Genomic DNA, 25,294 nt, shown 5'->3' on the forward strand with positions numbered 1-25,294 from the left:
AGCCTATATCAGTAGGATAGGGAATAGCATAGGAAATCATACAGACAGCGTCCACCGTTATTTTCTTTCTTTTCTCTCCTGTTGGGACCAAACAGCCCACAGGGAAGATTAAAAGAGAATGGTGAAACAGCAACTTGTATAACGCGTAAGACTCGAGCAGCAGGTATGAATGTGGAATGTGGAATGTTGAGTATGGAATGGAAGTGTGTGGGACGTACGTGTGGATGAACGGAAAATACTATTTTTGTGACAAGTCAAATGGTGATTTCCTAGTATAAATGTGGCGTTGTGAACAAGTAAGTATGAAGAATGTAGTCCTGGTATTTTAGTTAAGTGTCACCACCCATGGTTAGTAGGACAGCAGTTAGCAGTTGTCAGCGGCAGACTCAAAATAGCAGGTCTACCCAGTAAGTGCTGTCTTGTATTTAAAGTAATTAACAAACAGTAACGTGGTTAGCTGATCATCATGGTCATATGTATTATCTTATTACGTCTTATTATAAAATAATGACAATATAACAATTTCCCAGAGTCACGGCAAGTTGAGTGTAATTGGGCTTTGTCACTCTCTATATTTGGACTAAATAGATAGGCAAAATTATACTCAAAGCATGAAATGTATAGGTAGTAAGTAACTCCTTACAATAGGCAATATTTGTAACTGTCATCACATTTTTTCCCAGTCAAGACAGGAACCCCTGTTTTTGTTTTTCCTAGGAACCTTTCGTTTTTGTCGCTATACAGAATATATCGGTATGGCATTTTTTGTGGAAAGATTAGAGAGGTCCTCAGGGAACTTAAGATCAGATTCAAGTAAGGGACATTTTCCAGGACAGGCAGTTCAGAAAGTAGCCCCGTTCTTCTCCCCTACCATTGACAGCAGCTGCTCTGAGTGGACACACTTGGGACGGGTCGAGCTGGGAAGTCTGGTGAGTGTAATGTTACTTATACATACACGATATAGGAATACTCTGTAGCAAGTAAATGTCCAGAATTCAAATGTAGGCTTAATAGTAAATTAGTGTTAGCTGTGGCTGTATTTAAGAAACTAAAACAATTTAGAAACTTGTCCGCAGAAATAGCCCGATCACAGCTGTTAAAATAACAGTGGGGGCTCATATTGTTCAGTTTCCGTTCAGTTTAGTTTTTCTAATTTAAGGAGAGTTTCACAGCATGACATGTCACTTACGCCAACCAGGTGTCCATTTGCACCCCTCACTTCAGAGTAGCAGTGTGATTGACAGGCATCAGTGTTTGGGGGGGGGGGGGGCAAGAGAAGGTCCCCTAATAGTTGGATAATTCACACTCATGGCAAATGCCCTGTGGACTCATTTTTGTTGTCAACATTTAACTAATAGGCCTGTACTCCTATCTGCTTTAATCAGCTAGAGAACGGGGTCAGGCATTTCACTTTTTGATTCCAAGCAGTGATGTAAATAGATTCTCAATGCTCTACTATCTTCCTAAAATTTCTTCCTGAATTTAACTAGATGTGTTTACTATCTTCTAATTTAACTATAGATGTGTTTAATTGATTCTAGATGTGTCCAGTCATTTTTTAATTTCTTAGAAGAGTAATTTTTAAAAGTAAATGAGTCCTGGGATGCAGGAATGATTTTGTAAATAAGTCAGGGGGATATATGTGTCCCACTTCAACAACGTTAGGAGTTATATTTTGCCATTTTTACAAAGTGCAGCATACTCCACGGTTCAGTAAACAGTTGTCGCTTCCAGCCGGCATCCTTGTTTCAGACAGGGACTTGTCCATGCAATAATGTGACGGAGGAGGACTTTAGAAGGAAGGATTTTTATTATCTGGACTTTCCATCAAACAATCAAGCAGCAAGCATACTGGTCAATTAATTAAGACGCATACACATTTGTATGATAAGCTATGAGGTTCAATTTGAATGTCTAGTTGATCATGGTGTTTATTTATATATCAATAAATATATCAAAAATAGTGTAAACCATATACAGCAGAGTCATGTAAATACTATTTTAACAAAGAACATTATGTACATACTATTTTAAGTTACGAGTCATGTAAATACTAGCATTTTATTTTAAGAAATCAGTTGAGTGAACCCGTGGATCAGCTATTTTCAATGAACAAGATTTAACAGTTAAAAACCATTTAACCAAGTCGGCTTTCCTACTTACCGGAGAAAGTTTATTGTTAGTGTGTGTTTTTCAAAATGTATTCCTAGATGTGTTTATCCTTAGTTTATTTCTTTATAGATGTGAGATCATTTTATTTGAAGTTAGGAAAAAAAAAATGTACCGAAAGATAGAAAAGGATTTTTAAAAATAGCAGATCTGCGTGCACAAAACATACCTAGCACGTTGTTTCAATTATAGATAGACTGGCAGGAGGAAGTGACGAATAGGGTAAAATAGCTTAGTGTTAATAGGATGTTGATGCTGTTAAATAGCTTAGGTAATATTAAAAATGTTTAAAGTAAAGCGATGGTTCTAGCAATTATGAGCAATTCTATGGATAAATTCTATCTATATCCGACAGAAGTGCTCAGAGGGGGGACATGTATAGTTTAAGAAGTGTATAGTTTATGAAGTATAGTTTAAGTTGAACATAATTTAATTCAAATTCATATAATTTAATTCAAATTCATTTTAAGCATTGGAACATAATTTATTCTTGAGTCTATGGCGACATATTGTCAAACCTCTAAAACTACATTCAGTAGGCTGCTGAAACAATAAACAAACAAAACCTCTACGGCATTTTAGATTGCATGTCAAATTGTAGATGTACCGAGTAGAATTGCGGGCCCACATTTGTCTGAAAGATCTGATGAGTAAATTAATGTTATTTCAAAGGACCTGGCCTCATGTCGCCTATTTTGCTGTTTACAGTAACAGAACACGTACTGCTTGTGAAGAGTTGGTTCCACTCAAACCAGTAGTAATAGCAGTAAGTCAGATACAGGTACAGGGGAGACTAGACTACACATGGGGAAGTTTTTTCACTCAAGTACTACACTATATTTAAATATTTATAAAATACTGCAAAACCACAGCGGAGACACACAACTGACTGTTACTACACCCAAGGAACAGCCCGCAGACAACAGCAACAACCATGAACAACCTGAACCCCTCAAAAACAATCAAGGACAGGGGGGAGCAGGTGTCACAAAACAATCAAGGACAGGGGGGAGCAGGTGTCACAGAGACTTTGTCCAAGGAAGCTATTTCCATTCATTCCATATCCAGAACCTCATCCTCATCGGGGGACTGGGGCACAGCACTCAGAAATAGACACATATTCTTCAACAGTACATGTGCAGCGACGCGGGACACCTGATGAACTGAAAGACATCATGAAGGACCTTCCAGACCACAAAGTCAACGTGGAGCGCTGGTGTGCAGCTGTGTTAGACTTGATTGAGATGTATGAGCCATCGGCAAGAATGCTCGAATCTGTATTTCGCAAAGTCTTTGGATTAAAATGGCTACATCTCAGGGAACATTTTGATGTGAATGGAGCACAAAATCACATTGTCACTGGACAGCTGCTGAATCACGGTGGTTTTTTTGACAGCATCAAAGCAGCATTTCCAGTACCCACTGATTGGAAAAAAAATTCACAGCACTAAGCAATGGCCTGATGAAACCTGTGACACCTACAGGAATAGACTGGAGAACTGCTTTCAGAAGCACTGTGGTGTGCCACTAGACAACCCCGCTTTCAATGACTTGTTAAAAGCGCAGACAGGTGGGGCCCAGCCGGGGGTCAAGTGGCGACCTATGGGTTAGGCCACTACACAGATTTGGTGTGATATGGAGCGAAGTAGAATGAAGACCTACGCAGTGGCAAGTGTGGAGAATGAATGGCCCGGGTATGTGTGGAATGTGATGTTTATCGAGTAGGCCTATAAGTAAGTAAAATGTTTTAAGGTATCACTGTGTACAACAGTGTTATTTTTAGGTGAAGTAATTCTAATGAAAATTGTTCTTTCCTACTTTCCAGGACTGGATGGTGAATCAATGAGATGGTCTAAATGTGTTGACAATTTAATGAATATCTTCCTTTCCCAGTGTGCATGGCATGGTTAATATGGCGATATTGACTAACTCACTAAAAACTTAGAATAACTCGTCTAGGAAGAGTGTTGTGATACAATGCAATTACAGGAGGAAGGACAAAGGGAAAAATGAGTATCTATAGACATTGCATCGACAAGGTAAGAACTCCCACACGATCTCATACATTATTGAAATATTTATATTGACAGGAGGATACTAGTAGTGATGAAATACAGTGTAAAGATGCAATAATGTGTAACCTGTCAATGTAGCTAATAACCATAAGAGAGGGAGTTAACCATAAATCAGACTGTGAAAGATTGTGATCAACTGTGATCAAGATAGATCTTAATAAATTCCTAATTATGTATTATCATCTGGGGAAAAGTATAGAACAAATGTTTTAGAATAGGGGTAGTGTGTTGTTTTGTTTTTTTTCCAGCTCTGAAATCCAATAAATTAAGAGAAACATATCAGGAGATGTGTTTGAACAAGGGAAAAACAAACAAACAAATGAAGACAACCAGAGAAAGCACTGAAAGGATTTGGGTTTGTATGATGGGTAAATGTACACACATACAGTGACGTCAGTCTAGTGTTATATGAATTACAATTTAGGCATTTAGCAGACGCTCTTAATCCAGAGCGACTTACATTAAGCAATAACAAAAAGCATGGCATACATCACATGTATAAAAAGTAGTTATCATGAATCATGCGTAAACTAAGAACGTAACATTGGAGTATCTATGTAAACTATACATACTATACTATATAATATATTATACATGTGTACTATAAAGTGCTATGACTACATAAAGTGCAATTCTAGAGCTGTCTACATAACAAGCTGAAGCTGAAGACAATTAATGTAAAATAATAATAATAATAATAATAATATTGAAATGAATTTTGTATAACCACCTTTTTAACCACGGTGGAAATAATTCAAGTGAACAAAATTACCTGCAAGTTGTTCTCCCTCTAAGAAAACCTGACAGACATATAAATATGTCACATGGGCCAGTGACACCAATGAGAGCCAAGCCACATCATCATGTCCGTCCAGAGACTCCAGACGTCCCTACAAGGCCCACACGCATTCCATCCCCGCAGTCACCCCCCAGTGACAGCGATGGGAGCCGGATAAAGACGAAATACTGGGCCCACCATGGGGAAAAAAGACTAAAATGCCATGCCACAACTTGTGACAGAAACATAAGGAGAGGAGAACATTTGCGTGGAGGAGAAAACCACGAAAAAAGACTACACCTGATGCTGGCTTATGAGTGATCGCTCAAGACAAATCGAGGGTCGTAGGTTGGAATTTCCCAATAAGAAGGAAAAGGGTTTTCGCCCCTACCAGCCATCAGAAGTTGTGTGTAATAAAAAGAAAATTATCATGTGGGTGGACATTGAATACACTTAAATGTAAACCTTTCTTACTCTAGGAGATAGTCCATATATAAGTCATCTTTTTGTAGTAAATTTGCAGACAGTATAGTATCTCATGTTCCTTGGTATAAATTAATATGAGACATTTAATTTACATATTTGAAATGGTGGAATGTAGTGGCAGAAAATACTACACTGCCTGGAGCAAGGCTTCCACCTGTTGATTGTCTGTCAAGATGACCTATTCTTACTCAAGACCCATGTTTAGTCTTGTCCACTGACCACACCTCCAATGTATTTGTGCTTCTTCATTTTGTATAAGAGAGACTCATTTGAACAGGTCTGGAGGCTTGCATCCGTGCACCTCCCTGGGCTGGTACAGACCACTCCTTGTAATAAACGTGTACATTGTTTCAGTCCACTCTCTACCTCGATTATTTCTTAAAGTCTCTGTTTATGAGTATTAATAATCCCACTACAGTATGTGACAGAGGCACAGAGCAGTCTTCTGCCAGATTTTTGCTAAACCCTCAGTACAGCAGCAGGCAGTAAATGCATTGATAGAAGGCCATGAAATCCGTCCTAAGAAGTAAAGACATACAGAGAGCCTCACCACTCTCTCAGTTTAACACATACAGTATTACAGTATGCTTTTTATCTGGCCGTTGTTTTCCTCACTTCGGTTGCAGGGAATATTTATTTTGTTAGTCTAATTAGTCTCTGTGCTGCCAATCTGCTGCTCTGTACTATGTTTCATACAATGCAAAGCAGAATCCTTAAGAAGACTTTCATAAATCTCCTCCCCTCTCCCACTAAAGAGAGGCTAAACATCCTTTTAATTAGCCGGATCCACTTATTTTTAATACGGTCAGACTCTGGATTGTAATACAGCATCAAACCAATCACAACTCTCGCTCCACATGAATTACATATTGGCACTGTTTCTTCCCATATTGTTATTGTTCCGTCTTTTCCGTCCTAAGCACATTTTGAAGGCTTTTTATTTATTTATTTTGGGGGATTTACTACTTTACCTTGTTAAATCACCTTGTGAGGCAGAGTGAAAGATGATGAGGTTCTGGTGGTATTGTGGAAGGCCTTCAGTGCAGGCAGCCATAATAGACAGCAGTGTGTCTACAGGAATGAGGGATCGGTCACAGCCAGAGCTAGGTGGACAGTAACTGAGTAAATATAAGTACTGTACTTAAGTACAGATTCTGAGGATTTGTACTTGTATTACTTGTAGTACTTGTATTACGAGTATTACATTTTTTCAATACTCTTACTCAAGTGCATTTCCAAGACAAATTATTTTACTTTTACTCTTGCTCATTTCTAGGCTGTAGAGTTCCGACTACCGAGTACTTTTAGGTTGGCCTTTTTTAAGGGTCTATGACTGGCTTTCAGATGTCATGTGGCAGCTAAGTCTATGGACTTCCGCTCTGTCTGTATAGGTTATTCCCCCCCCACCGCCCACCCCTTTTTTCCCCTCACTGTATATGTTTCTTTTCCCTTTTTACCTCCTTTATGATGAATTCCTGTTCTGTCTATAGAAGTGTCTATTTGTACGTCTCTAAATGTTTTGATGATTTGAACATGGTGGACCCTATTGGAAACAAGTGTAATGCTTAATTGGGTCGTCCACTCACAGTTAACAGCCTTTGTATTGAGTTTGTGCTTGAAATGTACTGTAATTCTGCAAACTGTTAATAAATTCTTCAATCAATCAATCAATCAATATTCTAATATGTTGGTAAATCATTTCAAGAAGATTGTATCTATGTACTGTAGCTCATAGAAAATAGCCAATGTGCAAGCGTCACAATGGGACACATTGTAGATTGACTATTCAATCTTTTTTTTTGTAAAGAACTTTCAGTAAACTAACTGAAACGGTCCTACCTATAGCCTACTCATCATTTCCCCTCAATGGATTGGAAAAACAATACGTCGTTCTCCATCTCCATGAATGTCTTTTCTAAATAAGAAAGAAATGAGTCAATACAAATATTACATTAACTGTGTTCATTGCTTGCGGCCAAGCAATTATGGTTTCCTTATGAAGAACAGTTACGTGCACTTTTCTAATAACTACACTGCGTAACTAATAAATGTTCAGACAAGTATTTGTCATAATGTTATTTGTGATGCTATGTATATGCAATTCATAATGTCATAGATTCTTTCAACTGTTTTTGTGGGGGATGTGTGGATTTGGCGATGCGATGTGATGTGATGCGTCACGCTTCATTGTACCTAAGCGATCTGATAGTAAAATATTCAATCAATCTGTATGTATGTATGTTAAGATCAATTTGCATGTTTCACTTTCTATCTGTAGGAGTGCAGGGCTGCAGCCTGCAGGCTATCAGAAATGATGGACAGATGGAAAAAACGTTACTTAAACTTGCAGAGTGACAGATTACTTTACCTGGGTTACATCTTCTGATAGTGCTGACATGACCTAATAATCCCATCTAGTATTTCATTAGCGCAACGGAACGTGACAGAATAGTCTACAGATGAGCTTGTTGTGCTGCTGACAGGCAGCGCATGAACACAGTAACACACATGTTGAAACAAGGTGGTAAAGACAACAAGGAGTGGACAGTGATGTCACTGTTATGCAACACGGAAGTATTGAAGTAGTATGGATTTGAATAAGTTTATAAACCAGTCAGTCAGTGACATCACTGACGAATCCTTGGTGTTTCTCTTCTTCTTCCCCCTTCATGGGCCCCTTTGGGGGCGCTGGGCCCCGGTGCATTGCACTGGTTGCACCGTCGATATATTCGCCACTGGCTCTTTGCTTGGTTTTCTCCTGCATCTTCTGTCGTTGTTCAGTGGCTCCAGTCTCCTGTCTGTGTTCAGTGGCTCCAGTCTCCTGTCTGTGTTCAGTGGCTCCAGTCTCCTGTCTGTGTTCAGTGGCTCCAGTCTCCTGTCTGTGTCGTTGTTCAGTGGTTCCTGTCTGTGTCGTTGTTCTGTGGCTGCAGTCTCCTGTCTGTGTCGTTGTTCAGTGGCTCCAGTCTCCTGTCTGTGTCGTTGTTCAGTGGCTCCAGTTCTCCTGTCTGTGTCGTTGTTCTGTGGCTCCAGTCTCCTGTCTGTGTCGTTGTTCAGTGGCTCCAGTCTCCTGTCTGTGTCGTTGTTCAGTGGCTCCAGTCTCCTGTCTGTGTCGTTGTTCAGTGGCTCCAGTTCTCCTGTCTGTGTCGTTGTTCAGTGGCTCCAGTTCTCCTGTCTGTGTCGTTGTTCAGTGGCTCCAGTTCTCCTGTCTGTGTCGTTGTTCAGTGGCTCCAGTCTCCTGTCTGTGTCGTTGTTCAGTGGCTCCAGTTCTCCTGTCTGTGTCGTTGTTCAGTGGCTCCAGTTCTCCTGTCTGTGTCGTTGTTCAGTGGCTCCAGTCTCCTGTCTGTGTCCAGTGGCTCCAGTCTCCTGTCTGTGTCTGTGTCCAGTGGCTCCAGTCTCCGGCTAACAGACATTCTGCTGGTGGGTCTGAAATGAATCCTCACAGCAACGCAGGAGCTCTTCTTTCATCACAGTGGCTTCCTGTTTGAAGCCGTTTGGAGCATCAGATGTGCTTATGTGATGCATGTGGATCGGGTTAACCAAACGCTGTTGTTTGTAAATGTCCTGTTCTTTTTTCCTCCGCTTGTTCTTTTTGTAAGATGTATGTGTTACTGTTAATGGCTTTTTGAGCGGCGTTGGCTGCTCCAACGTGTGGCTTTGTGTGCCTCCCGTGACATGTGGCAGCCAAGTCTATGGACTTTTATGTTATCCGTGTGTTTTTTGCTCTGTACCAGTTGTGTATCAACATGGTGAAATGAAGACCTTGACTCTCATGTTTCCTCTCTCCCAGTGCCCCCGTCTCCCATAGCTCCACCACAGCTGCTGCGCGCCGGCTCCACCTACCTGATCATCCAGCTCAACACCAACTCCATCCTGGGAGACGGCCCCATTATCAGAAAGGAGATCGAGTACCGCGCCAACCAGTCCCCGTGGTCGGAGGTGCACGCCGTCAACATGGTCACCTACAAGCTCTGGCACCTGGACCCGGACACGGAGTACCACATCAGCGTGCTGCTGACCCGGCCCGGGGAGGGGGGCACGGGACCGCCCGGACCACCGCTCGTTAGCAGGACCAAATGTGCAGGTGAGGTCGCAGACCCTGAGACGCTCTGCGCCTGAGCTGGGAGATACTCTGCTACGGGTCATTAGGTATCGAGGACACAGCATTTTACTGCCAACCATGTTAGATCGCACCATTACTCACAAATGAAGATGGCTGAAAATGTGTCGTATCAGATACTTCCACATATTATATGTGCGTGTTTGGAAAGTTTCTGATGTGACACTTTTGCAGCCATACAAATGTGTGAACAATGTTATGTTAATGTCATTATATCTTATTTATTACACAATTTATTTTAGTTGTCACTCTCAGTTAAGTTATTGACAGATTAAGAACGTTCCCGAGGGACAGCTTCATTCTGCTCGGCTAAATCCTCCCATAAAGGATGTTTTTATAATAAAAAATCCCTTGCCTTCCTGACAGCCAGACACTCTCGCTTCTGTCACAGTTTCATTATAACACTGCATCTGTAGCAAGGATCCGCCAGGAACAAACGCATTCAATCACACATTGAACTGATCAAGTCCTCTTCTCATAAAATTATCTCAAAGGAAAAAGACACACTCACTATCAGTGCTTTGTGAACTCTGGAGGAAGACGAGAGGAAGGGATTTGCCACCAATGTTGGTGGCGACATTGGTTTGATGCTAATTTAACAGATAACAGCTGGCTGGTTATTTTGGGATCGTGGGCTGAAAGGTTTGGGAGCCCATGCCCTAGTGCACACAGGGAAAACATGCAAACTCCACACAGAAAGGCCCTTTCGCCAACCCCACCTAGGGTATGGGTACTGATGGGTGAAAGAACACACCCACAGCGATCCCGGGCGGGAATCGAACCCTGACCTTCTAGCTGCGAGGCAACAGCAGGCAACAGGCAGCGGACAGCGGACTGTGCTCCTATTTTGTGAGATTAATTTCACAGTAGAAAACACCGGCGCAGAGTCCCCAGTACATACTGACACACATGAACTAGAACAATCACACTGAGACTTCAAATACGACATATAACACTTATGTATTGACAGTCCATCACATAAATACATGAATAAGATGACTCGCTCTCTATTTTGCTGTTCCTGTATCAGTCAGGGCTCCACAAGTCGAACCTCAACCTCAATTCATTTCTCGCAACAATCAGTAAATCAATTGTCTTACTAACTGTGGGAGAACATGGGAGAACAAAGCACTGTATGGCGCGCACACACACACACACACACACACACACACACACACACACACACACACACACACACACACACACACACACACACACACACACACACACACACGCACAAGGGCCAATACAATGGAGAAGTCTCCTATGAGCCAAAGGCCTGTTTCTTGTATGTCTTCCATGGTCATCAGTCTTTGTATGGCTGATGGTCTCCACCACCATCCCTCACATCCCTCCCAACCCTGCTCCACCTAAGCCTCTACAGTCCTCTCTGGTGACATATTAAAGCTAGTCTCCTCTCTGGTGACATATTGAATATACTCTCCTCTCCCTACAGCTACACACAGCACTCATTCATCATCTCTTTCTATTTCTTTATTCAAGAGAAAGAGAGAGAGACAGACAGAGGAAAAACAAATATACGGGAAATGGCTTTCACAGTCAGTTTTGATGCAATACAAGCTCGCTACAGAGGAGTTTCTTGCATATTTTATTTCCTAGGTGATATGAAAGGTGTGAGCAACTGATAAGTGATTTGAGCTTGTTTTGTGTTGCAACTTTGTTTGAGTGAATAAAGTACAATTATTGTTGTTTATTTGGAAATAATTTGATTCTGATTTGAGTCAGTGATATATAGTCATGTGTAATTAATTATTATTTATCTTAACATTGTATTTTTTATGCAAAGAATGAAATAGGAAACAGGAATTTAGTAAGTCCCTTAGAATGATTTTCTTGTCAGGGTATAAATGTGAACAATCACACAGTTGGTGTGGTTGGTTTGGTCAGTGCTGCTGGTCTTTAGCTCTGTGTTGTTATCTGCTCTTCACAGTAATATTCTTACACTGCAAACTTCCTCCACCCGCTGTGTCTCACCTTCTCCACTCTCCAGGAGACTCTAATCACCAGCTGGCTCCCAGAGCCACTGTGACCCTGCCTGCCCTCCTGACCATCTGGTGTACACCCCTCTCCATTGACCCCCACTCGGATGAATTTTAAAACACTGGCAAGAAGTTGCTCGGGTTGCCGTGGAGATCTTGGGCAGGCAGTAATTAGCACAGTGAACAGAAGGGATTCTTGGACCCTCTCACTGTCGATGAAGACAAGCGAGCCTCCTCTCCAGAAGGAATATTGTTTTTCCCTATAGGATGTTGGGGAGAACTCGGCTTGTGATTTGCTGAGACGGAGAGATAAATGACTCCGTCCACCACAGTGTGCCAACTCAGGCGACGCGTGCAGCACGGCCACTCACTCACCTACTGTAGCAGCTACTGTAGCTCACTGACAAGCAGCCAGGTAGAGCCTAACCCCCACCCATAAACAATACAGGCTCCAGAAGAGTGTGAGATGCTCTGCTGTGAGCGACCAAGATGTTTAATAGTCTGGAGTCCCATGTTCTCTGCTCCCACACCCCTCCTCCTCCTATGTGTCTTGAGTCGAGGAGGCGTGTCTAGATGTTGTAAAGCTAATGGCTGTAAATGTGAACATGCCTGCCCGGCTGTGATGGCCGTCCAGGTGTGCTTGATGAGCCATCGCTGTGATTAACGCAGGCCACGTTAACGCAGCTTGAGTCACAGAGGAGAGGAGATGAGAGCTGGTTGCTGCAGGTGGTCTTAAACTGCATTAATGGACTTCCACCTGCTGCTGCTGCATGCTGCTGGGTCACTGAGCCTTCTGGAAAAGACCCCCCCAGACCCCCTCCCAGCTGCAGTGGAGTTTCAATGAAATTAGCAACACACGTGCATCGCTTCCCGCACCGCATGTCGTTCATCATGTCAAGGCCCGTTGCCTGAATTTGAATTCCCCCATTCCCCTCATTCTCTGTTCATGCACAGTTGCACAGTTGTGTGTGTGTGTGTGTGTGTGTGTGTGTGTGTGTGTGTGTGTGTGTGTGTGTGTGTGTGTGTGTGTGTGTGTGTGTGTGTGTGTGTGTGTGTGTGTGTGTGTGTGTGTGTGTGTGTGTGTGTGAGCGCGCACGTGCGTGCGTGCGTTCAGTGGTTAGTGCGTTCAGTGGTTTCTATTGACGCATCTAGGACAACTACTATTTGAGTGGTGCTGCTTGAAGGTCAAAGTTACATTTCTCCTCTGAGCAAGCTTGTGTGCTCTATTGGCTCAGTGGTGAGAACGTGGGTTCGAAACCCCAGAAGATCATGAAAGTTTAAAGTGTTTTGTCTCCACCAGGCTGAAGGCATGGAGAGAGTACCGGTATGTTTGCACTCCGTCTGTGTGTGTGTGCGTCTGTGTGTCCGTCCGTCTGTTACCAGCTAATCTCTCTTGTCCCATGTATCAGTGTGAGCAGGGCTAATAAACGACCCCCCAGATTTTCTTCATGTTTGTTTTGGTTTTGGACCGTATAGTGGGACGGCTGCAGCTCTGCACTAGACTAGTAGACAAACTGGCTGAATGGCACAAAAGTCCAGTTGGAGGAAAAACCACAATGAGCACACTGTGCCCTCTGTGGCGGTGCTTTCATCTGCTCTGTGGTTAAATGGCCGGCTCTGTTCGGCTCTCGAACCGACTATCAATTGCACCATTTAGACAATCCCCAGTCACACTAAACAGTTGTTAGAACATTTCCTGCTCTGCCTACCAGTATACTGATTACCTGCCCGTCCATTCGTCTCCAAGGCTTTGGTCTGCAGCGGGCGCTGATCGATGCCCTGCTCATGTTTCTGCCAAGAATGAGATGCTCTCAAAGAGCACTTACGGACGGGTGCAATTCGAAACTGGACCCTGTAAAAAAGAAAGTTACTGTTTCTTTCTATACTGTACACGTTTTCCCTGTTTTTCTAACTGTATATGATGATTTTTATTTTTATTTATTTTTTTGCGTAGAAGTGTATATTTGTCTTAAATGTTCAGATGAATTGAAAATGGAGGACCCTTATGTAAGTCTTAGTGCTTTTTCTGGTTTTATACTCTTTTGTATTGACCAGTACTTCCGTTGAACTGTACCCATTCTACAAACTGTTAATACAATTTGCAATCAATCAATCAATCAGACAGACATGCAGACAGACAGACAATTACAATTAGGGTAGATGTGGGTGACTGCAGAGGACTGTTGCTTGCATGGTGCTGTTTGAAATTCACTTAAGAGGTTGAGAGCTCAGGGAATGGTATACGAGCCCAGAGTAGAGATAAGACGTTTGTGTCTGATAAGGTTTAGCTGCTCATGAATGTATGTGAGCGCACGTCCATTTATAAGCACGAGTGTGTGTGTGTGTGTGTGTGTGTGTGTGTGTGTGTGTGTGTGTGTGTGTGTGTGTGTGTGTGTGTGTGTGTGTGTGTGTGTGTGTGTGTGTGTGTGTGTGTGTGTGAGTGTGAGAGAGAGAGAGAGAGAGAGACCACCCTCTCACTTGAATTTCCTTTGATTATCCTCTTTGTTGCTCATGGATGCATTATCAGCCTGATTTGAGCTCCCAGCTTTGGTCTACATCGTGGTGAGACTTCCTATGAGCTTCTGGAGCCCAAGTTTGTTAACTTCAGAGTCTCTGCTGATCTCTCTGTACGCCTCAGAGTCTTTGTGCTGATCTCTCTGTATGCCTCAGAGTCTGTGTGCTGATCTCTCCATACACCTGTGCATCTCTGCCACCTGTATCTCTGCTGTCACCCCCCATCCTCCCTCAACCCCATTACATTACCCAACAGCCCTATTTAAAGAACTAAGCAATGACATAATATCATGTAAAGAAGTATTCAGATTGTGTTAATAATGATCATTGACAAAATGTCCTCATTGATGTGGTGCTGAGGATGTCCTTGGCTCTACCCCCCACCCACCAGCAGCCGTCAGCTTGGATGTCTTAGTGAACACTGGCTGGTCTGTGTGACGGTGGATAGAGGCTCTCTGTACATCTCAGTCAGCCTTTCCATGGAGGGAGGAACTCAAAAGACAGTGCTGCTTGTTTCTGTTGGGTCTGGAGGTGGAGGGACAGGGTTTAACCCTGCAGTGACCGCACCAGCAATAACTCTGATAGTTCTAAAAAATAATCAGGCAGGGCCATCGCAATGTATGACCCAGCGATAAATGTGACCCAGAAAAAAAAAATCAGCCCAGTTCTGGCCTCTCTTCACTGGCTCCCTGTCCAATGTGTCCATCATAGAATTTACTTTAAGCTGTTAGTTAACAGGTTGGATCCTCCATTTATCTGAACTCACACCCCAGGCTGAGCAGTTGCTTCTGGTTTTGTCTAGAATTAGGCGAAAACCAACAAACAGAGGTTACCGATCCTTTGCCGTAGCTGCCCCTAGGGAATTTGACCCTACATATTCACTCTGCACGTCACACTGACATTATTATTCTCTACTTTTTGTTTTAGGAACGTTCAGCCTCCAGACACAGAACTCTAACCACAGAATAGTCAGTTTGCCTGTCGACTCAGAGGCGGATGGGGGGCCTGTCTGTTTAATTAACGTAATTGGTGTGAGTTTCTGACATGTGTGACCGTGGGGATGTGGACGTGATGCGCTGACAGGAGACGCCTGACCTCTGTCCTGGTGGGACAGTGGGGTGAACATGCGGACTGATGCTGTTATTATACAGGAGGGAAACAACTCGATGGGGAGTGGGGTAACCCATTTGTTATTGATGAGGAGTCACCTCATTAAAAGTATTACAGTAAATAGCCAATTATATGTTTATTTACTCTCCTGAGTCTTTATACATTAGAAATATAATTAGTAATTGATTACTTCACATTTTACACTTGAGACACGCATACCGTGTGTGCGTGTTTGTGCGTTTGTATGTGCGTGCGTCGAGTTAAATTAATTCTCTCCAGAATTTAAAGTGCAGGGGTTCAGCTCAGATTTTATTAGAATTAAGTTGTAGCAGACCTGCAGTTTTCTGGGCGTTTGGATGGTTCATGAAGTACCGGTAGTACAATATCATGAAGGTATATTGGCCCTGAAAATATTCAATGCTTTAAAATAACAATACTATTTTTAAAACAGACAGGGAGCCAGTGTAAACATCTAAGAAGGGCTGTCCGCACCGAGACATGGCCATCACCATTGATAATGCTGTGGTGACCTCAACTCGGACTGCGAAAAATCTGGGTGTGACCCTGGACGATCAACTGACGTTCTCGGCAAACATCGCATCAGTGACAAGGTCCTGCAGATTCCTCCTCTACAACATCAGGAGGATTCGCCCCTTCCTCACGGAGAAGGCAGCCCAGGTGCTCATCCAGGCTCTCGTCATCTCCCGCCTGGACTACTGCAACTCTCTCCTTGCTGGTGCTCCGGCATCTGCCATCAGACCTCTGGAGCTTGTTCAGAAAGCTGCGGCTCGTCTGGTGTTCAACCGCCCCAAGTTCTCCCACACAACCATCCTTCTCCGTTCTCTACACTGGCTCCCCGTAGCGGCCCGCATCCAGTTCAAAACCCTGGTGTTAGCCTATAGGGCAGTGAAAGGAACAGCTCCTTCCTATCTACGGGCTATGGTCGATGCCTACACCCCTGCCCGACCACTTCGGTCTGCCACCTCGGGGCGACTGATTGCCTCGTCACTCAAGGGTCCTTCTGGCCGATCCACACGGTCACGACTCTTTTCTGTTCTGGCCCCACAGTGGTGGAATGAACTCCCCACTGATGTTAGGACAGCAGAGTCACTGCCCATATTTCGCCGCAGGTTGAAAACCCACCTCTTCAGGAAACACTACCCTTCCTCTCTGCCTGACCTACTTGTTGTTAACTAGTTGTACGAACGTTTGTTTTCTATTGTTGTATTGTTTATTGGATCTTGTTTAGTCGATACACTTAATTGTTTTAGCTCATGCTCATTTGATTTAGCTATTTTGTCTCATCCGGTTAAGGAAATAGGTAGCTGATATATTGCACTTTTACCTTAGCGCTAGGTATACTCTTGGTTGCTTGTTTTTGCAGAAAATGCACTAAAGACTTCTGGTGATTAGTAGTTTTTGTTCCCTACCTATGTTGAATACACTTATTGTAAGTCGCTTTGGATAAAAGCGTCTGCTAAATGACTGTAATGTAATGTAATGTAATGTAAGAACTGGTGATCCACTTTGAGCAGCAGCGTTCTGAATTCACTGATATATTTCTTTAGATATCAGGAATGGAGATGATTAAATTAGCTGTTGTAGCAAACCTGTGACATTTCAGTTTCAGGAAGGGTCTCCCGTGTTCTTTCTTCTGGTCCTACCTCAGTATTTCTTAATAATAATAATAATAATAATAATAATAATAATAATAATAATAATAATAATAATAATAAAGCTTTATTTATATAGCACCTTTTAAGAGCAAGTCACAAAGTGCTGAACAGAAAAATATATATAAAAACATAGCATGGATCAAAAAGGCATAGAATACAATAGAAGAAATTTGTCGATATAACACAACAGAAGATAACAATGAAAAAGTCAATAAACCACAACAGAAGATAACAATAAAAAAGTCGGAAATCACATGGGTAAGGGGTTACACGCAGCTTTGTAAAATTGAGTCTTTAGGAGCGATTTAAAACGGGACACAGACTCGACAAGCCTGATCTCCAGGGGCAGGGTGTTCCAGAGTGACGGTGCCTGGATTGCAAATGCCCGGTCGCCTACAGTGTTTTTGCAGCCTGATTTTATTGTAAGAAGGGCCGTCTTGGTGTCTTCTTTCTCTTCCTCTCCCTCCAGAACCCATGCGTGCGCTGCGGGGCCTCACGGCCACAGACATCCAGTCCCGTCAGCTGTCCCTGCAGTGGGAGAGCTTGGCCTTCAACCTGACGCGCTGCCACACCTACTCTGTGTCCCTGTGCTACCGCTACGTCACGGCGGGAGGCGGCGGCGGACACAACACCACCGTGCGCGAGTGCCTGGCGGTGGAGCACAACGCCTCGCGCTTCACGCTGCGCGACCTGCCGCCCTACCATGGTGTCCATGTCCGCCTGTCCCTGGCCAACCCCGAGGGCAAGAAGGAGGGCCGAGAGGTCACCTTTCAGACAGACGAGGACAGTAAGTCACGCATTTACTATGAAAACCTGCATCTTTTGTTAGGCACGCAACCATATATGGTCACGTCTCGTGACATCACGCCTCCATATATGGTCACGCCTCATGACATGATGCCTCCATATTATGGTCACGATTCGTGGCACCACGCCTCCATATATGGTCACGCCTCTTGACATCACGCCTCGACACGATAGGCCACCGTATATGGCCATCTCCAAATATTAAGATCACGACACTGACCTCATTGAACCCTGGATAACCATACAAGGAGAAGACTGGATCATCACCTAGATCTGCATATATGGAGCCGACCAGCAACTCTACATCTGACCTCAAACCTCAGACCCTTAGATCTCTATTAAGTGAATACAAATCCTTCAGTTTGATCTGTAGACAGTGCCTCAGTGTGAATACGGAATGTATTTATTTTCAAATCATATCAACCTGCTTCAATAAAACAGTGGTTGAATTAAATACAGTCTGATCCAGTACTTACTCAACTGAGCCCTTTTTACCTTTTTCAGTTTGTAGTACTATAGTCAACAATTGTCCAATTATACACTTGGAATAAATCACAAAGCACTTTGAAAATGGATAGACCACTCTGTTGGCGCCTCGTCAACGTTCCTTTCATGTACACACCTCCATTCTTTTCAGCCTTCTTTTACCTATTTGATTATCTGTTCCCTTATAATGTGAGCTCAGCATTGCTGCAAATGAGGGTTGGTTCCTCACTGTGTTCTGGAGACTTCAATAACCATTGATTTAGCCACTGTAGAAGGCATTGTATTTTTCTGCTAGATGAGGACAAGATTGATGTCACAGGAGTCTGCTCTTGATGTACACTGAAGCCCAGCTGGAGTTCACAGGATGCTTTGTCAGGTCTTCTAAATGCGGGCGGCACAATGTTTCAGGGCTTTCAGCTGAGCCTGGTAGTATAGCCAAGGCAAGGTGACTTGGCAGTGAAAAGAAGAGAGACTGCAGGCGGCCTTCATCAGGTGATGTCATTATGTCATCACCTGATGAAGGCCGCCTGCAGTCGAAACGTCGTGTCTTAACTATTGTGTTTCAATAAAAGAACACCATTGGAGCAATCCTGTGTGCGGACTCTCTTCTTTCCACTGTACTTGCCTTGGTCCGGCACCAGCCAGGAACTGGATGTGCGCAAGGCAAGCCACCTGCCTTTTAAACAAGGTAACTTGGCAGCCTTCCAGCCTCACATGCCTGTACACCACTCTGTCACCACTGTGTTCTCCTGACCACCAGGAGAACACTGGATGCACAGGAACTATTTAGGACGGTGACTTCTAAGCTGAAATCAAACAAAAGCCTTGTTTTTTTATCAGGCTTTTCATATAGGAATACTCACTCACTGTGAACAATGTGTTATGCCACTTAGTTTTTAAAATAATGTTGTGTACTGTAAGTAGTGACAATATTAGAAACCAATGTATTCCATGTACTTCTGAGAAGAGCATTTATAACTATAATGTAGATTAAAGAGGAAGCTGGTCATATGGTGATACTGCATCAGCAATACAAAATGTCCTTTTCATTCTCAATGAAAATTAATAAAGAACTGGTTTTATCTGTGAACCTCCAGTGAGGTGGGAGAGGATTCTGGCACTTATTACTTATCTGGTATTATTCCTTTGTGGCGTGGCAGATGGTCTCCATGCAGAAACCTGGCTGAAGGCAAAATCAATTATTCCGTGAAAAACACAAAACAAATACAATTCCTCGAGATTGGAAGAGGTGGAGGTTGAAAAAGCGAGTCAGAGAACGAAAGACCTCTAGACAGGCACAGATACGGGTTTTAAGAGCAGAAAAGAATAATAAATGTAGTGTGTGTGTGTGTGTGTGTGTGTGTGTGTGTGTGTGTGTGTGTGTGTGTGTGTGCGTGTGCGTGCGTTCGAATTTGCCCACTTACAGTATGTAGCTGCACCCTTTCATAAATAACACTTTCTAGACACTTTGATCAACACTACTTCACATATGCCTCACTCTGTTTAATGTTTAGATGAGGATTTGATTTGTATGAAATTATAATATTCTAGTCTGTTCTACTGTGTATGCTATGATTCTAGTATAATACTGTTATGTTCCATATGCACTCTGGGTGTTTTTCATGCCCTATATGTTCTGATCCATGACTGTGACATTGACGTGTGTATGATTATTGACATGTTTTGACTGTTCTGGGATCAGCACTTCAATTTCATCACAAATGTTTGTTCTGGCGATTCCTGGCAGTTCCCGGAGGCATCACGGCTGATTCGCTGACCTTCACTCCGCTCGATAACATGATCTTCCTGAAGTGGGAGGAGCCAGTGGAGCCCAATGGCCTCATCACCCAATACGAGGTAAGCACTTATACTGTTTGACTTACATTGTTTTGATTATGTTGACCATTCATTAAACCATTCATGTTAAACATGGCCAGCTGGGATGAAGCCACGGGGCAGACCAAGGACCAGAAGGGGGGGATTATGCCTCCATGCTGGCCTTGGAACGCCTCGAGATCCCCCAAGAGAAACCCAACTGCGTGATCTGAAACCCTTTACTCAAAGCGCTCAAGTTTTCTTTCTTGCCTTGATCTCCTTACTCACCCCATCGATTCTCCCCTTTCTTGCTTTCATTGGAAAAGAAATACACGAAGGGAACTATGCACAAAAACTTTACTTTACTTGTAAATGGTAATGGCACGAATGAAACTAGGCCTATAGATGTATTTTGGCGATGCGGAGAACTGATTTTGCCATTGTCAGCGATATCTTTTTTTTTCTTGTCTGAAGACTGACCTGTGACATCATCACTGTGAATGCAGCAGAGCAGCTCCGACAGACCCAGACCAAATCTCTACTGAAAACACACCTTTTCTCTTTGGCATTTAAAGGAGCATTCAGTGATTTGGAAAAAACCCTGGTCCGCCCTGGTAACAAGATGTGCACATGCACACGCTCTACAGTGGGGGAAGTACAACAGACCAACAGCACATGCACCAAGGCCCGTCCCACTCGATCATGATTGGAGGAAGGCCCCTCTCATCCTGATTGGATGAAAGCTTTGCCACCCAAAGCCCAAACCGAAACTAGGGTTTTTTGACCCCAGGGGCTCACTGGGGACAGGGAGGAACTCCTTATATGGTCAGCACACTTTATAGTAGGGAGGATTATCCAAAAAATAAGTGATATTTGAATTAAGTGAAATCACTGAATATACCTTTGCACCTGATCGTATTATTTTAATTATGTAGCCTACTATTTGGCTATTTGCCTGTGTTTTTTGAGTGGTGTAAACCACTCCTACAACTGGCTTTTGTGTGCAGAAAAAAATGAGCATGGTTGCTATGTTCAAAATAATTTCTGACGTAATTAAATCACACCCGGGTGAACTGGATGACCGTAGCAACCATGCTCATTTTTTCTGCACAAAAAAAGCCAGTTGTGAAATCACATCCGGGTGTGATTTCATTACGTCAGACATTACGTCAGACCACAGCTGATCAGGCTATATAATACCTTACACCACTCAGTTCACACGGGTGTGATTTTTTTTTGTATGATGTTCTTTTTGTCTGTGCGCCGATGGTGATGCTCCACTTGTTTCAGCCTGTAGGCCTACAGCACTTTGGTCAGCTTCTATTGTTTTAAATGTGCTATATAAATAAAGTTTGATTTGATTTAGGCCTATATTGGAGCAGGTGCTGGCAAATAACTAATTACTGTAATGCCAGTCAAGTTGCCAAATGTCAGATCAATTATAGCAGAGCGGAGCTGCTCTCACTCTGACTCTCACTCGCACAATGACGGCAGATCTCTAATTAAAGTTGACTAATTATGGTTTACTTTCAACCATAAACCATAATATGATTGACAAACCTTGGATTCTAATTCTTCATCGACCAACAGCGCATGCAGCATGACTATGAGGTAACTTAACTATGTGGGATTTCTCCATCGGCATTGCATCGCTTTTTCCCATGCCTGTATACGCACACTCACATTAACTTTATGATCAATCAAATCAACCGTGGTTGATTTTATTGTGTCAGGCTTGAAGAGTTCATTCATGTTACCGTTCGTTTACAATTGACAGAGGAGTTTGGATTGTATATTTTTTTATTTGATGGAGAGGTAATGCCTGTTTCAGGCGCTGTTTAATTGTTAAATAAAAGACCAATCCAATATGCGCTTCAATATGCGCTCCTCTCTATCCTCTGCAACCCCGTCGGGTGTCGAAGCGTCGGAAATCGATGTTTTTTTTTGTCGAAGCGTCTCCAAAACCGTGATCGATGGTCAGCCCTAATTGATAGGTAGATACATACAGAACACACACTCTTACTACGTATATACTGTACCTCAGCCATCAACCATTAAACACGGACAAGACACAAGACAAATGTATGCATGTTGCAATAGTGTGAGTGAGGCCTAAGAGTATAATTTGGTTGGACATCTGAGTCCTTGTATATTTTTAAAGGACAATGTAGATTTCAAAGGTCATTTTGTCAGCACAAAATACCAGTGCAATGGTATTGGCCTTCAAAAATCCTTATCTGTGTAACACCAGTAAGGCACAGTATACTACCCAGCCTGACATGACTTCACTACAGGAATCCAATTGCAACATCTTTCATAAGAAGATTGTGAATTAAATGTTTAACTGTAGGATCATGGTCGGGTTTGCAGTCGTCTGGACGTGGTATTAACAGCTAGTATAGTGAGGCACCACCCTGTCTGCAACACAGCTATGGTCCTAGCACCATGTCACAACACTAAAACAGCTGACAGATAGCAACCGCTAATTGCCATTAGCACTTAAGTACCCATGAAAGCAAACCGTTTTTTGTACTCGTCTAATTACTCACAGGGTAATGATTTTGTTTTCATTTTGCTGCTTTGTGCCTCTAACTTGTCAAAGCTCCACAAAAACCAGGCACTTACCTACCATTCCCTCCTTTCCACAATGTCACGTCAAGGATATTATTAAATCGGATTTGTAGTTTGACATATAAAGTGGCGGCTGCACAGGTTTTTCTCTCTGTAGCGTGTTGAGCTCCCCGGGTTGAAGGCTCTTTGTAGAGCTGCAGTAATCCTCACATTAATGTGATGTGTGTCTTTCCAGTGGGGACACAGTGGTCTGTGTGTATTTAGTGTATTTAGTCACACAGACTGAAGGCGGTTGTTGATCTGCAACTGTGTGCACTCATGCACTATTATGCACGTGGAACACATGTACAAGGCAAGAAAACACAAACTTCTATTTCATGAACACACATCACACACATGATTTGTTGAAATGGGAAAACAGGCCAGATATTCCAGCGTAAAATATACGTACATAAGGTGCATGGTTATAAGAAATGGCAATGTAAGAATCAGCTAAAATAGCAGCAGATATAGTGACCTAATCAAACATAAGCACATGCTCACACCTGCGTGCAATGTCTTTAATGAGGTGCTGCTCTCACACCACTAATGTACACTCCTATATCTTCCTCCCTCTTGGCTGCTTCCAATAAAGCTGTCTCATTACACCTAACACTGTTTGAAAAAGTGAACGGGAAGCACCAAAGCACCTCACTGGGAAAAAAAACCTAACGTTTACCAAAGAGCCACTTTCAAAACGACACTTTAACAGGAATAGTGTCCTCTATCAATTAGAATGTATTAGCAGGACACAATCATTAGCCTTGTATTGCTTTATGGATAGCTCTGGGTTGTGTTACCCATATCACTTTACCATGCCAAGGTCAATGGAACCCTATTACTAGACTTTAGAATAAACCCATAAATAAACCAAGTCCAGTAATCCACCCAATGATTAAGCAAAGCAAAACAATGAATACATTGTAAGTGGAGTGAATCATACACAAAGATCAGTGGAAAGTTGTATTATGATGATGTTGTGGGGTTGCTGCTTGTTTGTACATGTAGTAGATATTAACAGTAGAATAATAATAATAATAACATGTAAGATGATAACGGAACATCAAACTGTGATCATCTCCAAATGTAAGGTTGTTGTTGACTGATGATGTTTTTACGGGAAGATAAGATATAACTTGAATGTGTATACATTTGGTAGAACAATCGAATGAATTTGGATGTCTTACTTTGGAGTAAGTTTTAATGACGTTACTTCATCTCTCAGATCAGTTACCAGAGCATCGAGTCGTCTGACCCGGGCATCAACGTGCCGGGTCCCAGGAGAACGGTGTTCAAGCTGCGGAACGAGACCTACCACATGTTCTCCAACCTTCACTCTGGGACCACCTACCTGATCTCCGTCCGAGCCCGCACAGCCAAGGGCTTCGGCCAGACCGCCCTGACCGAAATCACCACCAACATCTCTGGTAGAGTAGCACACAGTCACTCTGAAATCACCACCAACATCTCTGGTAGAGTAGCACACAGTCACTCTGAAATCACCACCAACATCTCTGGTAGAGACTGTAGCACACAGTCACTCTGAAAAACAGCTTTGTGCTTTTATGACCCACTTACTGTTCCAGCAACTGTACCTTTACTCAAACTGCTAAATACTTGGACTCAATGCTCTTTCATTTAGATTAATGTTACTGTATTTAATCTCAGTTGTTTTTAACAGCCCTTGAAATGCAGGACATTCCCTCAACACATTCGTAAGGTTTAACGCTGCAATACGTGAGTCTTACCCGAGATTCAAACCCTGGTTTCCTGCATGGGAGACCAAACATTTAACCGATCCTAACAAATAAATAACAATCGTTTCAGCAATAGAGTTATAGAAAATAAGCAATTGTTTGATAGAGAATAAGCAACCTGAAAGAAGTCAGACTCTACATAGGCTACACACCATCAATGCCTGTCATGGAAGACCGATGGAAGGACGATAATCTCTCTCATTGTGAACTATAATTAGGGACAGAGATCTCTCTCTCTTTCCAACTCTTTGTTCTATGAGGTAAAAGCAAACTGCTCTCACAGTGTAAGGAGTGTTTTCCTCTGCCTCTCCCGAGCAGTGACACACTGTCATTTCACAGTGGAGCGAAGTGTTTAAGAAGCAGAATAACGACACAGAGGGGACACAGCCAGGGTGTTGTGTACAGAGAGAGTCTCTGAGCTTATTCATGCTGATGGAGATCTGTTAATGATGTATGTTGGTCCATTGTTGAGGGAGGGGATGCAACACCTCTGAGACGCACGCACGCACGCACGCACGCACGCACGCACGCACGCACGCACGCACGCACGCACGCGCACACAGTCACACACAGTCACACACACACACAGTCACACACACACACACACACACCATTATCCTGTCTCACTCACTCACTGGCCATCACTTTCACTCTCCCTTTCTACCTTATTAACATTTTAACTTATAAACTCTCTCTCACCATGGAAGTGTCACCTAATCGGTCTCCCATGGGGGTCTCTCTCTCTCTCGTTCTCGCTCTCGCCCTCTCTCTCGCCCTCTCTCTCCCCCCCCCCCCCCCCCCCCCCCCCCCCCCCTCTCTCTCTCTCTCTCTCTCTCTCTCTCTCTCTTTCTGCATGGTGTGTACATGCAGGCTTCTTTAATTACAGATTCACAG

General features: G+C 43.0%; 1 protein-coding gene across 4 annotated transcripts in view; it reads left to right on the top strand.

Moving 5' to 3' along the window:
* LOC306924495 (receptor-type tyrosine-protein phosphatase U-like) overlaps positions 1–25,294 on the top strand; it is a 164,963-nt gene that overhangs the window by 88,520 nt on the left and 51,149 nt on the right. For all 4 annotated transcript variants that reach the window (XM_079503013.1, XM_079503014.1, XM_079503015.1 and 1 more), the window contains exons 7-10: positions 9,296–9,589; positions 17,395–17,712; positions 19,966–20,075; positions 23,869–24,070. In XM_079503013.1, the coding sequence (XP_079359139.1) occupies positions 9,296–9,589; positions 17,395–17,712; positions 19,966–20,075; positions 23,869–24,070 (924 nt within the window). The remainder of the gene's footprint in view (positions 1–9,295; positions 9,590–17,394; positions 17,713–19,965; positions 20,076–23,868; positions 24,071–25,294) is intronic.

Source organism: Electrona antarctica, assembly GCF_951216825.1.
Source record: "Electrona antarctica genome assembly, chromosome: 6".
NCBI classification, from domain to species: domain Eukaryota; kingdom Metazoa; phylum Chordata; class Actinopteri; order Myctophiformes; family Myctophidae; genus Electrona; species Electrona antarctica.